This window comes from Papio anubis, chromosome 6 (assembly GCF_008728515.1).
Source record: "Papio anubis isolate 15944 chromosome 6, Panubis1.0, whole genome shotgun sequence".
Classification (NCBI taxonomy): Eukaryota; Metazoa; Chordata; class Mammalia; order Primates; family Cercopithecidae; genus Papio; species Papio anubis.
Window position 1 is genome coordinate 123734127 of NC_044981.1, and position 17216 is coordinate 123751342.

General features: G+C 44.1%; 1 protein-coding gene across 1 annotated transcript; it reads right to left on the reverse strand.

Moving 5' to 3' along the window:
- Window positions 1-913: 913 nt before the first annotated feature.
- Window positions 914-15389, reverse strand: ABRACL (ABRA C-terminal like). Its single transcript, XM_003898104.4, has 3 exons — window positions 15223-15389; window positions 10189-10255; window positions 914-1503 (listed from the first exon to the last, which is right to left on the reverse strand). Exons 2-3 carry the CDS (start codon window positions 10247-10249, stop codon window positions 1319-1321), a joined length of 246 nt encoding a protein of 81 aa, XP_003898153.1. The 5' UTR covers window positions 10250-10255; window positions 15223-15389; the 3' UTR covers window positions 914-1318.
- Between the last annotated feature and the right edge of the window lie 1827 nt (window positions 15390-17216).

The window sequence follows — 17216 nt, forward strand, 5'->3', positions numbered from 1 at the left end:
GGTCCCACTTTCATGGTCCAATGAACCACCTCTCTCCCCAGAATCCTGGTCGGCCTGATATCTTGCCTTTCACGAGATCATGCCTTGCCGATTTGTGTCCTTCTGCCTTTCCTTCAGTCATCACCCTCATCATCCCGTCTTTTTTTCCCTCGAGATAATCAGCTGCAATCATTCCTCAATGCAAGCTCTGCCCCCTCCAGGATCTCTCCCCTGGCCACTGTGGCTTTCACTGCTTTTACTCTTCTTGGTATTCCAAGTCATTTTAAATTCTGTAACATGCAATCAGAGATTATCCCATATTGTTTCAGATGGGTGTCACCCAACTAGAATTTGAAGTTTATGTGAAGTTTTTAGGTTAGATTTTTTGGCATGTCCCCTAACTCAGCAATAAGCACACAATCAGCCTCAAAATAAGTATTTTGTATAGGGTCCAACCATAACACTAACCATTCCTATTTCTTTTTTCTTTTCCTTTTTTTTTTTTTTTTTTTTTTGTGAGACTGAGTCTCGCTCTGTCACCCAGGTTGGAGTGCCGTGGGGCAATCTCGGCTCAGTGCAACCTCCACCTCCTGGGTTCAGGTGACCCTCATACCTCAGCCTCCAGAGTAGTGGGTATTACAGACATGTGCCATCACACCCAGCTAATTTTTGTATTTTTAGTAGAGACGGGGCTTCACCATGTTGGCCAAGCTGTCTCGAACTCCCGACCTCAGGTGATCTGCCCACCTCGGCCTCCCAAAGTGCTGGGATTACAGGTGTGAGCACCTGTGCCCAGCCATTCCTATTACTGAAATTTGGTAGTTCTGAGAGAATTTGTTTCAGATTAACATAACTTTTACTGCAGTTATCTAATATTGATACAAAAACTCAATTCTGAGAAGCACACAAATACTTAAATGACAAAATAAGGCAATTTTGAGACAGCTACATGTCTTTATTACATAAACATTATAATATTTCTCATAGGAGTTGGTCTTCAATTTGCTTGTTGCTTTCGCAGAATGTCAAATATCTATAGAAAATGTCTAATTATTTATGAAACAAACATTCCCCTGTCCCCGCCTCCCAAAAAACCTCATTGCCTACAATTCCCAGCCAGATTCCTGAGAAAAATAATAGGATTTGTTTATTTTATAGCATCATACATAAATTTTCTTTCAAGATATAAAAAAGGACAGACTTCTAAAACATTAATCTCCTTTTGTTTACAAAGTTCTATAAAAATACATTAAGTATGTTCAAATGTTTGTTCTTTCACTTTATATTCCAGTTTACCAGAAACAAAAAATGGCAGTACATAAAAGATATGTGAACCACATTAATCTTGCAGTAATACAATGTCAACATCATCATGAACACCTTGCAGAAGCAGCTCTCCTGAATACGTTACAATCTTCCTTCGTTTTGCAGCTTTGAGAGTTCCTACCAATGCTTCAAAGAGGTTGGCACATTTATCGTCTCGGAAGAGGACCCCAAATTTCACGCTTAACTTTCCATCAGCATCTAATTTGAGAAAATACATTGTTAGCAAATGTAAAGTCTGTGTCTTACCGTCAAGTATGGCAGATTTACAAAATATTTAATACATTTCTAACTATGGGCTATCCAAGATTACAATTTAACGTTTAACAGTCATAAATTCAACATATTCTCTTCCCAGATCCAAAAAGTAATGGAATAAATACATGTTATACGCCTCTTAGCCTTAGGATTATCCAAAGACTGAGAACCAAGAAACATTCACAAAAGTTGAATGTGCTACAGTGCTAATATTGCAGATACATTTCCCGCTTTTTATTTGTTAATTGTTATGTGAGTTTTTGAATCAATAAAGACTACAAATAAAATAGAAAACCAGGATCGAGAGCAGTGTTTCTCTAAGTGTGTTCTGAACACTCGGAATCCCCAGGGTGGGAGTGGGGGCTCCTTAAAAATGCATTATCATCAGCCATTTATCAGGACCACTGAATCTGAATTTCTGGTAGTAGACTCAGAAATCTGTATTTCATATGAGCCCTAGATTATCTTATTTGGAGACCAGTTTTGAACATAGACATCGAAAGTTAAGATAGACCAAAAGTGGATCTGCTGTTAAAAATCAGTAACCTGAAAACCTGGAGACGAGAGTAATCTGGGAGACGCCTCCCTATCCTTGGGTGACTCCTTTGATCACCTGACTGAATCCCTGACTTCTTCCTAGCCCTCTACTGCAGGTTCTTCCTTCCAAAGCTACCCCCACGGTCAAGAGGAGGGCCCTCACAGTGAGGAGGGGACCATTTCTTGACCCAAGGTTCTTCAGTGCCCACGCTCCCTGGCAAGAACTGCTGACTGGCTGCTTGGCAAACTCCTACTGTAAGCACAGCACTGTGTTAGACGCTAGAGACAGATATAAGGAAGGACAGAATTGCTTTCGAACTTTCAAAGCAATGACTCTGAGTCCCATGAGGAAATAAGAAATATACACATAACAAGTTAAAGCAACAATACAAAGCAGTACGTGATTGGATGCCAAATGAGAAGCCAAGAAAATACATCCCGGCTGAGTGCAGTGGCTCATGCCTGTAATCCCAGCACTTTAGGAGGCCAAGGTAGGAGGATACCTTGAGCCCAGAAGTTTGACACCAACCTGAGCAACATACTGAGATCATCTCTCTCCTAAAAAAATAAACTAAAAATAGCTGGGTGTGGTGGAGTGCACCTGTGATCCCAGCTACTCAGGAGGCTGAAGCAGACGGCTGTTTGAGCCCAGGAGTTCGAGGCTGCAGTGAGCCATGACCGTGCTAGTGCACTCCAGCCTGGGCAACAGAGTGAGACTCTGTCTCAATAAAAAAAGAAGAAAAAAAGAAAATATATTTTACAGTTTAGAGGAGGGCAAGATGTCTTTGGGCAAGAATGGTAAGGAAGACTTCAAGGAGGAGGCAGTACCTCTTCCGGACTTGAAAGGAGACAATAACCTGGAGCTTTTTTTCTTCAGCTTCATTGTGATGATATGCTCTGAGCTTTTCAAAAACCTAACAGTCCTCAGTGGAAATCTCTGCCACCTACTAGTTGTTTGGCCTTGGGCAACTTGTTTAAAGCTCCCTAAGCCTTGGCTTCCTCCTGTGTAAAATGGGGACCTGAACATCTTTTCTCGGTGCTGCCAGGAGACACAGTTCGAAAGCACTCGGCACACTGCCTGGCACACACTGAGCAGACCATCAGCGACCAGGGGCTCTGCTGTGACTGACACAAATAGGGATAGTGTGCCAAGCCACAGGCAAGGCTAAAAACGAGTAAGGTGGCTGGGGGAACAGTGACCAGCGTTGAGTAGTTTACTCACCTGAAATAGATCACCTAAGATGAGAAGGAGGATGAAAGATGTTCTAAAGGGAAAATAGGGAATCTGACCATGGTTGGCCTGGAAAGCAAAGATGCACCTCTTTGATTTTTCAACTTCTACCTGCATGACACTCTGTGTGCAACAGGAACCTGTCACTGATTACAGATAGAAATGGAGCTGCTGGTAACCTCAGGCAAGTCCTCCAAGCTCTCTGAACTTCAGGTATCCATCAAATGAGGGTAAAAATACCTCTCACAGGGCTGTTGCAAGGATTAACAGACATAATAAAGAAGAAGCCTTTTCTAGAGTGCCCAGCATACAGTGAATTCTCAACTTTGGTTAAAATTTCTAAAGGCACCAAAGACAGAAACCTGGGTGTAATCTTGGAGTTCTCATGCCCCCCTCATCCCTCAATCTGACAAATGTTTGGGTGATTCCACCTTCTTTGTGTCTTCTGTGACTATTGCCTCTCCTCTCCAATGACAGTTAATTCCTTGGTTCAGGTCCTAAGTGTTTCTCCCTTGTGTCACTGCAAGCTGCTGAGAACTCCATACCAGCCTCCTTTTCTGCATTTTTGCCCCTCAATACATCCTCCACATGGGTGCAGAAGAAACAATGTGGAAGAAATTTTATGAGATGCAAAGCTCATTGTTACTCTTCTACTTTAATCCCTCTTTCTTTCTTTTTTCTTTTTTTGAGACAGGGTGTTGATCTGTTGCCCAGGCTGGAGAGCAGTTCTGTGATCATAGCTCACTGCAACCTCGAACTCCTGGACTCAAGAGATCCTCTTGAGCCTTCCAAGCCTCCCACGTAGCTGGGACTGTAGGCATGCGCCACCACACCTAATTTATTTTTATTTTTAATAGAGACGAGGTCTCGAACTCCTGGGCTCAAGCATTCCTCCTGCCTTGGTCTCCCAAAGTGCTGGGATTACAGGTGTGAGCCACCTCATCAAGCCTACTTTAATATTTCAATGGCTCCCTATGACCTTCTAAATAAAGAGAAGTCCATGGCCTCGCAGAAGAGGCACTTCATCCTCTGGCCTTGCATCTATCGCTTGCCTGGCCTTCTGCCATGTCACTGCATGTACCTTCTGATTCAGTCACAATGACCTGCTTGCTGTGCCTAAGATGATATGACAGATCCTGCCTTTGTAACAGTGCCCATGTTCAGTCATCTGCCCAGAAACCCAGAAACTTTTTCCTAGCTAAATTATTTTTCTTCAGGAATGAATTCAAATGCCACCTTTTCTAGAAGTCCTTCATGATCCCCTCAGTTGAGTGAATAGCTCTTCTTATAAAACTGAGTATATATCTATCAAAGTGTTCACCATCATTTATAGTATTAATAGCTAACATGTATTGAGTACTTGCTATGATCCGGAACTGTTCGATGCATTTTACAGTAGTTAAAATTCACTTAATCTGTATTTCATGGAAGATAAGACACAATTGATTGCAAGAAGCATCATTATTTTATATTACAATTAAACTGCCAATTTAACCATAGCATGCCATGTACTATAAGATGCATTTTTATTTGAGAGATTTTTTTTTTTTTTTTCTTTTGAGTTTCCTTCTTGTTGCCCAGACTGGAGTGCAATGGTGTGGTCTTGGCTCACTGCAACCTCTGCCTCCCAGGTTCAAGGGATTCTCCTGCCTCAGCCTCCCAAGTAGCTGGGATTACAAGCACCCGCCACCACGCCCAGCTGATTTTCGTATTTTTAGTAGAGACAGGGTTTCGCCATGTTAGCCAAGCTGGTCTCGAGCTCCTGACCTCAGGCAATCTGCCTGCCTTGGCCTCCCAAAGCGCTGGGATTATAGGCGTGAGCCACCGCACCCGGCCTATTTTAGAGATTCTTTTAATGTGAAGAAATGTGTCCTTGAAGTAGAGTATTACTGTTTTACAAACAAGGAAAACAAGGCACAGAAAAGTTTAGTAAAGTAGCCAAGGTCACACAGCAAGTATGTAGAGGAGTTGGGATTCATTTCCACAGAGTCCAACTTTACAGCGCATATTAATTACTTCCCTCTAGTTTGCCTGTCTTTCAGCTACCTAAAGAGAACCTCAAAGATGGAGATGGAATTTTGTTTACTTTTACATCTCCAGCACTTGAGCACAAAGGGGACACTAAAAAAAATATTTGTTGAACGGAAGAATTTAAATATCCAAGTGCTCTCTCCCCATTTAATCTTTTTCACTATATGAAAAATGAGACTTTAAAGAATTTGACTTTGAATGAAAAGATAAAACTAAATTCATCAGTTTTCATCTTGAGCTCATAATATGTAGACTAAAGCAAAATCATTCCAGATACAACTTAAATAATTAACCATAACACATTCAAAGATTACACATATCTACATATGCTTTCAAACTCAATAAGTCATCTTTTGCCAGGGATGAGAAAGTCAAGGTATCCTGATGAAGCTGCAAAATTAAAAGTATTTCCATGCTTACAGAAGTTATGATAATTATCTTAAGTCTTCTAACGTGAAAGCTGCTAATTTTGAAGTGGAATTTCAGTTTGCCTTACCAGAATAATGACTAGTACTGTAAAGGTTAGAATTTAAAAACTAATTGAATATGGGCCAGGCGCGGTGGCTCAAGCCTGTAATCCCAGCACTTTGGGAGGCCGAGACGGGCGGATCACGAGGTCAGGAGATCGAGACCATCCTGGCTAACACGGTGAAACCCCGTCTCTACTAAAAAAAAATACAAAAAACTAGCCGGGTGAGGTGGCGGGCGCCTGTAGTCCCAGCTACTCGGGGGACTGAGGCAGGAGAATGGTGTGAACCCGGGAGGTGGAGCTTGCAGTGAGCTGAGATCCGGCCACTGCACTCCAGACTCCGTCTCAAAAAAAAAAATAGAAAAAACTAATTGAATATGACCAATAAACACTAGGCTGACATGGATACAGAAAAGAAAATCCTACAAATCTTTAGAAATATGCCTTTAACACCTATAACTATCCAAACAACAGTAATGCATGGCTGGGCCCAGTGGCTCACGTCTACAATCCCAGCACTTTGGAAGGCTGAGGCGGGTGGATCACATGAGGCCAGGAGTTCGAGACCAGTCTGGCCGACATGGCGAAATACTGTCTCCAGTAAAAATACAAAAATTAGCCAGGAGTGGTGGCGGATGCCTGTAATCCCAGCTACTCAGGAGGCTGAGGCAGGAGAATTGTTTGAACCCAGGAGGCAGAGGTTGCAGTGAGCCAAGATCACACCATTGTACTCCAGCCTGGGTGACAGAGCAAGAGTCTGTCTCAGAAAAAAAAAAAAGAAAAGAAAAGAAAAAGAAAAAAACAGTAATAATGCTGCCAAGAGTAAGATGACCTCACTGAGCTCAGGAAACAAACAGGAGTGTGGGAGGAAGAACAGGAGGGGCATCGCTGTGGAAAATAAGATTCATCAAGCCTCCATCAAGTGGGTGTGGTGAAATGGGTGGGAGAAAAATTGAGTTAGGGAAGATTGTTGATTTCTTTGATTAGGAAACTAAATACATCATGGCCAGACGAAGTGGCTCATGCCTGTAATCCCTATACCTTGGGAGGCTGAGGCAGACGGACCACTTGAGGCCAGAAGTTTGAGACCAGCCCGGCCAACATGGCAAAACCCCATCTCTACTGAAAATACAAAACTTAACCAGGCGTGGTGATGGACACCTGTAATACCAGCTACCAGGGAGGCTGAGGCACAAGAATCGCCTGAACCTAGAAGACAAGAGGTTGCAGTGAGCCAAGATGGTGCCACTGCACTCCAGCCCGGGTGACAGAGCGAGACTCCGTCTCAAAAAAGAAACTAAATAAATTACATTTTCCAACGTCTTCTCAGTGTTCTCTTCAAACAATACATTCATTCCCATTCCAAAACCAACTCATGGATTTCCCCCTAAACTGACCTGCCCTATACTTCAAAGTCCTACCTGAGATGCAAGACTTCACTGAGTGCCCCCAACTACTACAACTTCCAATAATCTATTTTGAAGGGACCATATTGCACGTCAGCACTTCATAGTTCAGCATACCATTTTTTTTTCTGACAATTGCCTCATGAGTTTTTTATTGTTTTTCTTTTTGTTTTGAGATAGGGTCTCACTCTGTCCCATAGAATGGAGTGCAATGGCTTCAACACAGCTCACTGCAGCCTCAACGTCCTGAGCTCATGCAATCCTCCTGCCTCAGCCTCCAGTACAGCTGGGACCACAGTTGTATGCCACCATGCCTGGTTAATTTTTCAATTTTTTTGTAGAGATGGGATCCTACTTTGTTGCCCAGGCTGGTCTTGAATTCTTGGGCTTACATGACCCTCCCACGTTGGCCTCCTGATGTGCTAGGATTACAGGCCTGAGCCATGGCACCTGGACTATGAGATTTTATTTGTTTTCATCAACTAAGTAGTAAAATCCCTGAGGAAAAGGAACACACTTGATACCACTTGTACTACACAGTTATTAGCACATATAGATACTCAATAAGTATTAACTGATCATATGATTCAACTCACTTAGTTGTTGACTATCTTAGGACTTAAGAGTCCACACCAACTTTAATACGCCTCATTTATCTTTTCTTGGTACATTTCAGTAATGATGATTTGGGTTTGATATAGAAATAGAGTGACTAAGACAAAAAAAGAGGGAGTAATAGGAAGAATAAAGGCCCCAGAAGATATGCATGTCCAATCCCTAGAATCTGTATGTTACCTCACATGGCAAAAGGGACTTTTCAGATGCAATTCAATTAAGGACCCCACGACAGGGAGGAATCTTGGATTACCTGGGTGAGCCCAGTGTAATCCAAAAAGTCCTTAAAACAGAAGAGGGAGGCAGGCCGGGCATGGTGGCTCACACCTGTAATCCCAGCACTTTGGGAGGCCGAGGCAGGTGGATCACTTAAGGCCAGGAGTTCAAGACCAGCCTGGCCAACATGGTGAAACCCCATCTCTTTTATGTTTGCTTGCTTGTTTGTTTGTTTGTTTTGTGAGATAGAGTCTTGCCCCACTGCCCAGACTGGAGTGCAGTGGCGCAATCTTGGCACAACCTCCGCCTCCTGGGTTCAAGAGATTCTCCTGCCTCAACCTCCCTAGTAGTTGGGATTATAGGCACATACCACCACGCACGGCTAATTTTTTTTTTTTTTTTTTGTATCTTTAGTAGAGACAGGGTTTCACCATGATGGCCAGGCTGGCCTCGAACTCTTGACCTCGTGATCCAACTGCCTCGGCTTCCCAAAGTGCTGGGATAACAAGCGTGAGCCACTGCACCCAACCAGTGAAACCCCATCTCTAATAAAAATACAAGAAACTAGGCTGGGTGTGGTGGCTTACACCTGTAATCAAGCATTTTGGGAGGCCGAGGTGGATGGATCACCTGAGGTCAGGAGTTCAAGACCAGCCTGGCCAACATGGTGAAACCCCATCTCTACTAAAACTACAAAAATTAGCTGAGCATGATGGCAGGTGCCTATAATTCCAGCTACTCGGGAGGCTGAGGCAGGAGAATCACTTGAACCCGGGAGGCGGGAGGTTACAGTGAACCGAGATTGCACCACTGCACTCCAGCCTAAGCAACAGAGTAAGATTCTGTCTCAAACAAACAAACAAACTTAAAAGAAAAAGTGGAGGAGGTCGATGTGATGCAATGTGTGGACTCAATCAGCTCTTGCTCGCTTTAAGACAGAGAAAGGGGACCATGAGCCAAGGCCACCTCTAGAAGCTGGAAAAGGCAAGGAAACTGATTCCCTCCTGGAACCTATAGAAAGGAGTCCCCTGCCAACACCTTAATCTTACTCTAGCAGGACCCTTGTCAAACTCCTGACCTACAGAACTCTTAAGATATTAAATGTGTTGTTTTACATCACTAAATTTGTGGCAATCTGTTACAGCAGGAACAGAAAACCATTGCAGGGGACATTTGATATTAATGGCTTAATGGAATTTTCCAAGTCTGTCCTGTTACTTCAAAGGATTTGTGATTCATGAACAGACAGTGCTTTAAGAAGAATCAAACTATAATGACACAAACCTTGAGAGCTTCTGAGGGACTTTCTAGAACGGGTTTTCACTTACATGATGTAATTTTAAAACTTCCAGTCCTATTATCCTAGTTGTTGCTGAATACGTCTATTATTCTCATTATTTTCAAAATGCTCCCCAAATTCTTGCATGTCTCATCTGAGATGTACCAAATACCTAAAGCCACAAGTAGAATAGTAATTTTCATTACGACTTAGGAAGAAGACGCGAATACTACCCATTTTGCATGTCACTATCTTCAAGGAAGCTGCCTAGTTATTGCTGAAGAAAAAGATAATTTTTCTTAAACACTACCTAAAGGGTGATTTATTTTAGTTATCTTAATTATACAAAACTCAAGATTTGAGATTTGGAGAAAATAAAGACAGTTTACTATAATTTAGTATAATTTCAATGTAAGTCCCTAGTCATTTACAAGTTTGTAAAATGATGACATTTTAGATAAGATGATTTAAAAAAAGAAGTTTGTAAAATGATGGCAGAACAAAGCAGAAAACATGAATTTTAACAGTATAAGTAAAAATTTGAACACGATTCAATTACCAAATTTCAATGTAGTCAGATGAAAGAAGCTTGGTAATTTGCTTTCTATTGAAAAAATAATGAAATATCTCAACCATTCTCTGCATCAGAATCACAATACCCCAAAAGCCCTGTCTCCAGATGTCACTTTCTGGCTAAGGGCAGTTACCACCTGGGGCTGTGGGCAGAGCTGCCATACCTCTGTCCTGAACCCCTGGGTGACCCCTTCTAGGCTTCTCCAGCATGCCAGTCTCGCCTGTTCAATGTAAAGCCACGAAAAATACTCTATCTCTGTTAGATACTTACTTTTTGAACCCAAACGATGAATTTCCTCCACTAAGAGGTTAACCTCATGATCCACATTCATTGCTGCCTGGGAGGGAAAAAGGAAGTCTAAATTATCACCATTACATTCCATTAAGCACATCCAAATCCAAGGGCCCTTTGTCTTTTTCATGTCGCATTTGTCACTATTAATTTACCATGTCCCTTTTCCTAAAAATATTTGTGTGATGCATGTGGCACTGAAGTGTCCCCATTTTCCCTCTACCTTTGTAACCGCCCCCTTAGCTGCCTGCACTCCTATTCTCCACATCCATGGGGGAGAATACAGTCATTCTCCTTGCACCCACGATTCACTCTGAGTAGGTCTTCTTCATGGTACCCTGCTAGGCACCGAAAATACAAAAGGTGTGTAGCACAGGATCTGCCCTCAGGGATCTCACATTCTAAAGGCAAATGAGGGCCTGCAATGAAGAGCAATGTGACAAATACTCTTTGAGTGGTGGGTCCAAGGCATCTGGAAGCACAAAGGAGTAAAAGGCAGGAGGCTTTCTGGAGGTCACTGGGGAGGAGTGGTCCAGCCGGACAGGTAGGGTAGGGCACTCTATACAGGAGGAAATGCATACGTAAAGCAAGGCAACAAAGGAGAAAACGCATAGCACACTGGAGGCAGGCCTAAGCTAGGGGCTGGACACCTCACAATAAACTGACACACACTCCCTGCCCTTCAGCAGCCAGTCTAGTGGGGGAGGCAGATCAATACAACAGCAATTTTAATACCATCCTGTCAATCCAGTGACATACAGGGACATCATGGCCTTCTCTGGGCAATGCCCAGTAAATCCGATTGCAATAAATAGCTTGTGGTGAAGATCATTCATCTGCAGATAAGGAGTTCAGAATAAAACAGAAGCTGAGCCTTTCCTTGGCTCACTAAGTCCTCCAACAGCTGGGTTCTGCACACTGTTCTAGCCTCTTCCACCCCCTTGAACTCTAGACTGTAGCCACATGGGACTTTTTAATCTCTCAAATGCCCCTTGCTCTCTCACCTCCAGCCTTCACACATACTATGGCTTCAATTCAGACTATAGCTATTCCTCTTTGCAGGGGCTAATTCACACACATCCTGCTCCAGCTTAAATAAAAGCCTTCCCTGAAACCCTGGAGAAGCAGTACTCCCTCACTGTGTTCCCATAGCACCGTGCCCCTCATTTCACCCAATTGGAATTACATTTCTGGACTTTCACTACCACAGGGTAAGCTCCCCTCTGCAGGGATCTGACTATAATGCTCACTGCTGTATCATGTCTGGCACTAAGAGTAGAGGGTAAAGAAATATTGACCTCATGAACTGAAAAGAACACGCAAAGGCATGAGAGGGATTGGAAGTACACCTGCAGGATGTCAGGAAGTATGAGCAACTGGGTAGAAGATGCATCAGTTCAGTCTGTTTTCAAATCATAATTTTTTCAAATCAAATAAGGGACCAAAACGGTGGAGTTGTGTGTATGGTTTCCTTCGGGGTGATAATTTGCAAGAAACAACTTTATCCATATGGAGTGTAACTAATTTTTGCTAGCTGTTAAAAACAAGAGTGACACCTATGACCATATACTACCTGCTTACATGATATTGATTGGGACACTAGATTTTCTATCTGCTAATTATTAAAAGTGCCACTACCATCTGCTCTGTTGCTTGTGTGAATATTATAATTTAAGAAGCTTAGATTGTAATAAAATGTGAAATATTCAATTAAATGCATCTTCATAAAACTTAATATGAAAACTTATAGTGTTCAAATATTGGGGACTTTGTGTTGGTGAAGTCATATCTATAACATTATATGCAATTCAAGACATAGTTTAAGAGCGATACTAAAAAGCTAAAATATACACAGAGTACACAGCCACTAAGCCTGAACACCATGCCATGAGAATAAAAGTAAGAAAAAACTATTAGTAGCAGTGTGGTGGGCAACTGTTGTTTTGTCTACCCAGCACCCATTTCCCATTCTGGCACCGGCAGTCTAAGATTTGTTTGGATAAAGCCTTTCCCTCCTTATGCTAAAGCCATGTATCCTGGGTAGAGCCTTACCCTGGGCTCCAGAAGCAGGTCAGAGCCAGAATAATTGGTTTGAGGCATGAGGTAGCTGACCCCATCCAGAACAATTAGGTTCAGCCCTGTGATTTTGCTAGAACTATTAGTAAAATGACACTCTCCTTCCACTTGGTTCTAAGATATTAGTTTATAGTCCCTGATGTCAATGGCCACCATGTGAGAACCGCTGGCCAGGAATAAAGCTAACACAAAGAAATGTCCAGTCATACAACAATGACTGAGCCTATATAAGACCCTGGACTTTCCAACTACGTGAACCAGTATCTTTCCTCTTTTTGCTTGTGTTGGTTTAACTGAGTTTCTATTACTTGCACTCTAAAGAATCTTGACCCATAAAGTCAGCTTAGAGAAGAACTGCTGCTTTAAAAACAAAACAAAAAAACCTAAAGCTCTTTTTTATGTACTTTATGAATAGACTTTGTGTTCCTCTACTGGGTAGGATAGATAAGTGTAATAGAAAGGCAGATTTGAGAGCCATATAAAAAAGTTCTCTAGCAATTAAAATTGCCCAACAATGAATAAAGTTTGCACCCTGTTCCTAGAAACATTAGTGCAGACATAGTAAGAATCTGTGAGGGATGATGAGGAAATTAGCCTGTACTGGACAGAGGGAGAATGAAAATGTCCAAAGAAATTAAGGAACTCCCCAATTCTCTGATGCTCGACCCCCTAGAAAGATGTTATCTCTTTAACACCCTTCTTCACTCCTTCCTCCCAACACCAGCAACACACTTCAGACTCAGCTCTCATTGAATAATGAGAATCAAAGGGGAAATCCATCTATTATATATAGCATGCATACCTGCATTATATTAAGCAAATGTACGTTCATCCAGTTTTAAGCATGGAAGGTAATCAGCGTTTCTTTATACTTAATTACACATCAGGCTCCTTATCTGCGTTAATTCATGTAGTTCTAAGAACCTTACAAGGCATTTATTTATCCCCATTTGAAGGATAACGAAACAGGGGTTAATGCCCCACAACTAAATGCTGTTTCTACCACACGGTGGTGGCTCTTCTTTCCCCCCTTCCTCTTCCTCTTTTGCCATTATGCAAATACACTAAATATAAGAGTGAGTGGGATTTACATGAAATGTGACATGCTGAGCTCTTACCAAGGCAGAATACTTACAAAGCAAGAAAGGCTCCCTGCCCAGACCACTATAAATAGGAAAATAACAGGTTTAGAAACAATTGCTAGCATACTTAACTTGACATGTTTTATTTATTTAATATTTAGGAAGGAGAGGGACAAAGGGGGAAAAAATACCTATTGTGACACAATCCTTGAAAGACCCATGGCCTTTTATAATAAGGACAGAATCCCAGGACTGCAGTGAGCAAGATGTAGAACAATGAAGGGGGTGGAGGGATGAAGAGAGGTTGATGTATATAAATACACAGAAGAAATAAGACCCGATGTTGCATTGATCAGTGGGGTGACTATAGTTCACATTAATGGATTGTACACTTCCAAATGGCTAAAAGCAAATAAGTTGAATGTTCCTAGCACAAAGAGATAAACATTTAAGGTGATGGATATCCCAATTACCCTGATTTGGTTATATGAACGTAACACATTCTCACGAGTACCGTGAAACTATGTCTAAGCGAAAAAAAAAAAAAAGAACAATAAGGAGAGGTGAGAAGCAGAGCCAGTCTAAGGGGAAGAGCTTAATGGTGAGCGGCTGGACCAGAAGACAGGAAAATGCTCCAGGGAAGGCGAGGCAGATGACGGCCAGGCACTCTAATTGTCGTCGCAGAATCGATTTAGGCTTTGTGCGTGGGAAACACAAAGGAAGCGTAAAGTCGGAGGACTGGGCAGAACCCGAAACCCACCATCAATACACACTTTAGAATATATTTCAGGACCCTCAGGGCATTGTTATTTTTCAAAAGTTTGGAGGCAATGCATGGAGATTTTCTAATATCCAAGGAAATATAGCCTATTGGAATAGGTATGTCTGGAACCAGGAACCAACTTTACACACTCGGGCTGGGCACGTTTTCTCAGCCCTCCTTCGCAATCGCGGACAAGCAGCTGGTGCGGGTCAAAGGATGACTGGGCTCCTTCCTCCCTCCGGTTTGGGGCGCGCTCACTCCATATTTGGCCATCCTGCTCCCAGTTTGGGGTTCTGCCTGGTAGAGGTCCCTTAACCCCGTGCCCTGCAGCCCATCATCACACGGTCAGCGCCGGCACCGGTGCAGGGCTGGGGAGCGCCGGGCCGGGCCCCCAGTTGCGGGGCGGCACCGCCGGCGCCAGGGAAGGGCCGCGTCCCGGAAGCCTTTGTCTCCGCAGCTCCCCGCCCGGCGCCCCGGGTCCGTCTCCCCAGTGGCCCGGGCATCCCGAAGCGCCGAAAGAGCGAGCGCCCAAACCGGGAGAGGAAAACGGACCCTGCCCCGGGCTCCAGGAGCCCCTGGTGTCCCCTCACGACTCTGCACCCCCTGACCTGGAGCGCACAGAGCCGCACCCACCTCCGGCGCTGCAGAGTCCACTGCCCTGAGGCCACCACGTTCCTTGGGGCAGTCTCTCCCCTTGCCCCCAGCCCTTCCCCACCCAGCTCTGCAGAACTGGCTCCTGAACCACCGCCAAGTGCAAAGCCGACACGTCGCACCGCGGTAAAAATCGTTCCATTTCTGCCGGCTTCCCAGTCCGCCCCCGGCCGGCGAAACGTCACGTGAGCCGAGTGCGGAAGTCGGCCCTAGAGGTGGGGGCGTGAGCGGCGCGCGCCCCCCGGGACCTCAGCCCTCCAGGGCTCAGCCCAGCCGGTCGCAGCCTCCGCGCGCCCTGGGCCCCTTTCCGGCCCCCTCCCGACCCCCTCCCGACCCCCTCCCGACCCGACTCTCACCGCAGCCCGCAGTGCCCGGCGGCGCACCCCGGACACCCGGTCCATCCCTGCTACCTAAGCCACATCTGCCCGGGCGCTCACGCACCTCTCTGCCCGGTTTTCCTTCCCGCGGGAGAACTGGCGCCGCGTGGGTCCGGACCCGGTTACCTTCTTCAGTGCACTGGGGAGGGTGAGGCCAAGAAAGGAAGTGGCTGAGGCAAAGAGAAAGACGGCTGTGGAGGAGGAGGAGCAGGGTAGGGGGAAAAGTAAGTGTTTCTGCGCTCAAGAAAGGGGCCGCCCACACTCCCAGGGACAAGCCTATGAGGAGGAAACTCAGGGGAGGAGATGTCCAAGAAAGGAGCTGACTCCAGACAGGTGGAGCGCCCTGGGCTCCTAGGAAAACGGGTCCGGAGCCTCGATTACCCCACTTTTCCACCGTGCTACTCAGAGCCAAGGATCCCAGGATCTGCAGCTGATCCTGGGCGTCGATTTCCTGCAGAATTTCTCTCCCAACGTAAGAAACAAAGCGCCCCCGAATTGCTGAAGGCAGCTAGAAAGAATGTGGCATTCATGGGTTCCGGACGCCGGGGGCCTCCAGAAAACTATGACTCGTGACTTGAAAATGGCTTAATTCGCAAAACAAAATGCAATCTTGAAAGCCAATTTGTTAGACTGCAAAGAAATTTGACTTGGACATAGGTAGTTGTTGACCCTGGATCAGTATCGGTTTCTTCCCTTGTTCATTCATTATTTCCTACATTTAACTTCATAATTCAATTTATTCAGACTCCCTTTGTTTTAGTCACTGTTATTTTAATATATGCGTGTGTGAGAGAGAGATGCCTACCCTACCCAGAGTCCCTTTGGAAAGGAAACAGTTACCCAAACTATTTCTAGAGCAGGGTTTGCACAAATAACTACAAAAAACGTTCCTTACTCCTCCCCACGCCCAGCCCAGCTAGTTGAAATCAAGAGGGATCACATGACCCAGGAGCGCACAATCCATGAGGTATTCATCATCCCGTGAGGTGGCCTGGAACAAACAGTTCTCATCAAACACGGACTCTTGACAATTAGTAAGCAGATCAGACTCTCCCTTGGAAATGGAAAGTGGAGAATGCAGAGACGGAGCCATCTGATGTAATAGAAAGGTTGGAACTAAGAGAGGGTAAGGCAGAAGGGGCCAAAATGGGCTTCGGGATGCAAAACATTTGAGTAAGCAGAAACCAGGAGAATGTAGCAGCAGGTTGGGTGGAGGCACAAGTGGTAGAAACCAGTCAAAGACAAGCTGAGACCAAGTGATGGAAGAAGAGCAACAAAGACCTGCTTCCCAGGGGCATGTGAGTGTCCAGTTCCCTGGGGCTGCACTGGATCCATCCACTTCCCATGCTTCATTCTAGTCTTTACAGTGAACACCTGTCTCTTGGGTGTGACTGAATGAGTCTCTGTTCTGTAATCTTCAACAAAGGTCTGAGTCTTCTAAGTGTCTCATGGCAGATAAAGTTTAAGGTGACTCCTAGATCTTTTAAGACCTATTTTTTTCTTTTACTTGTTTTATATTGTTACCAAAAGGATTGAGGCCTATTTTTTCTCACCAAAAGAAAGCCAAGAAGTTATAGTTTATATCTTTCACAGTTGACATAAGGCAAAAAATTATAATTCAAGAAAAATATATTTAGCAATTATCCAAACAGGACCTTGCTACTTTGGCCTGTGACAGGGATCACAATTCATCAGTCAGATAATATCCAATGAAAGGAATAATGAGTCTGGAGTGTACCACTTATGTTATGATTAAGCAATTAGGATTGTGCTAATTGCCAACCAAAGAAAAAGAAATAGATTACTTTCCCTAAAGAAGTAAACATCCTTGTTAGTATAAAAATAAACTCACCCAAAAAAATACTTGGTTTACACATATGCTAAACTAAGTATAACACAAACTTTACGTTAATCTATAAGGAATTACAATGTAAGAAAGTTGTTTTGTCGGCTGGGCGCGGTGGCTTATGCCTGTAATCCCAACACTTTGGGAGGCCAAGGTGGGCGGATCACCTGAGGTCAGGAGTTCGAGACCAGCCTGCCCAACATGGGTGAAAC

What these genes read in the sequence shown, in the direction of transcription:
- ABRACL (XM_003898104.4), bottom strand. Translation starts at nt 10,249, where the DNA reads ATGAATGTGGATCATGAGGTTAACCTCTTAGTGGAGGAAATTCATCGT. An exon ending in TCATCGTTTGGGTTCAAAAA is followed by an intron (nt 1,504 to 10,188) that starts GTAAGTATCTAA and finishes TTCTCAAATTAG; the next exon opens with ATGCTGATGGAAAGTTAAGC.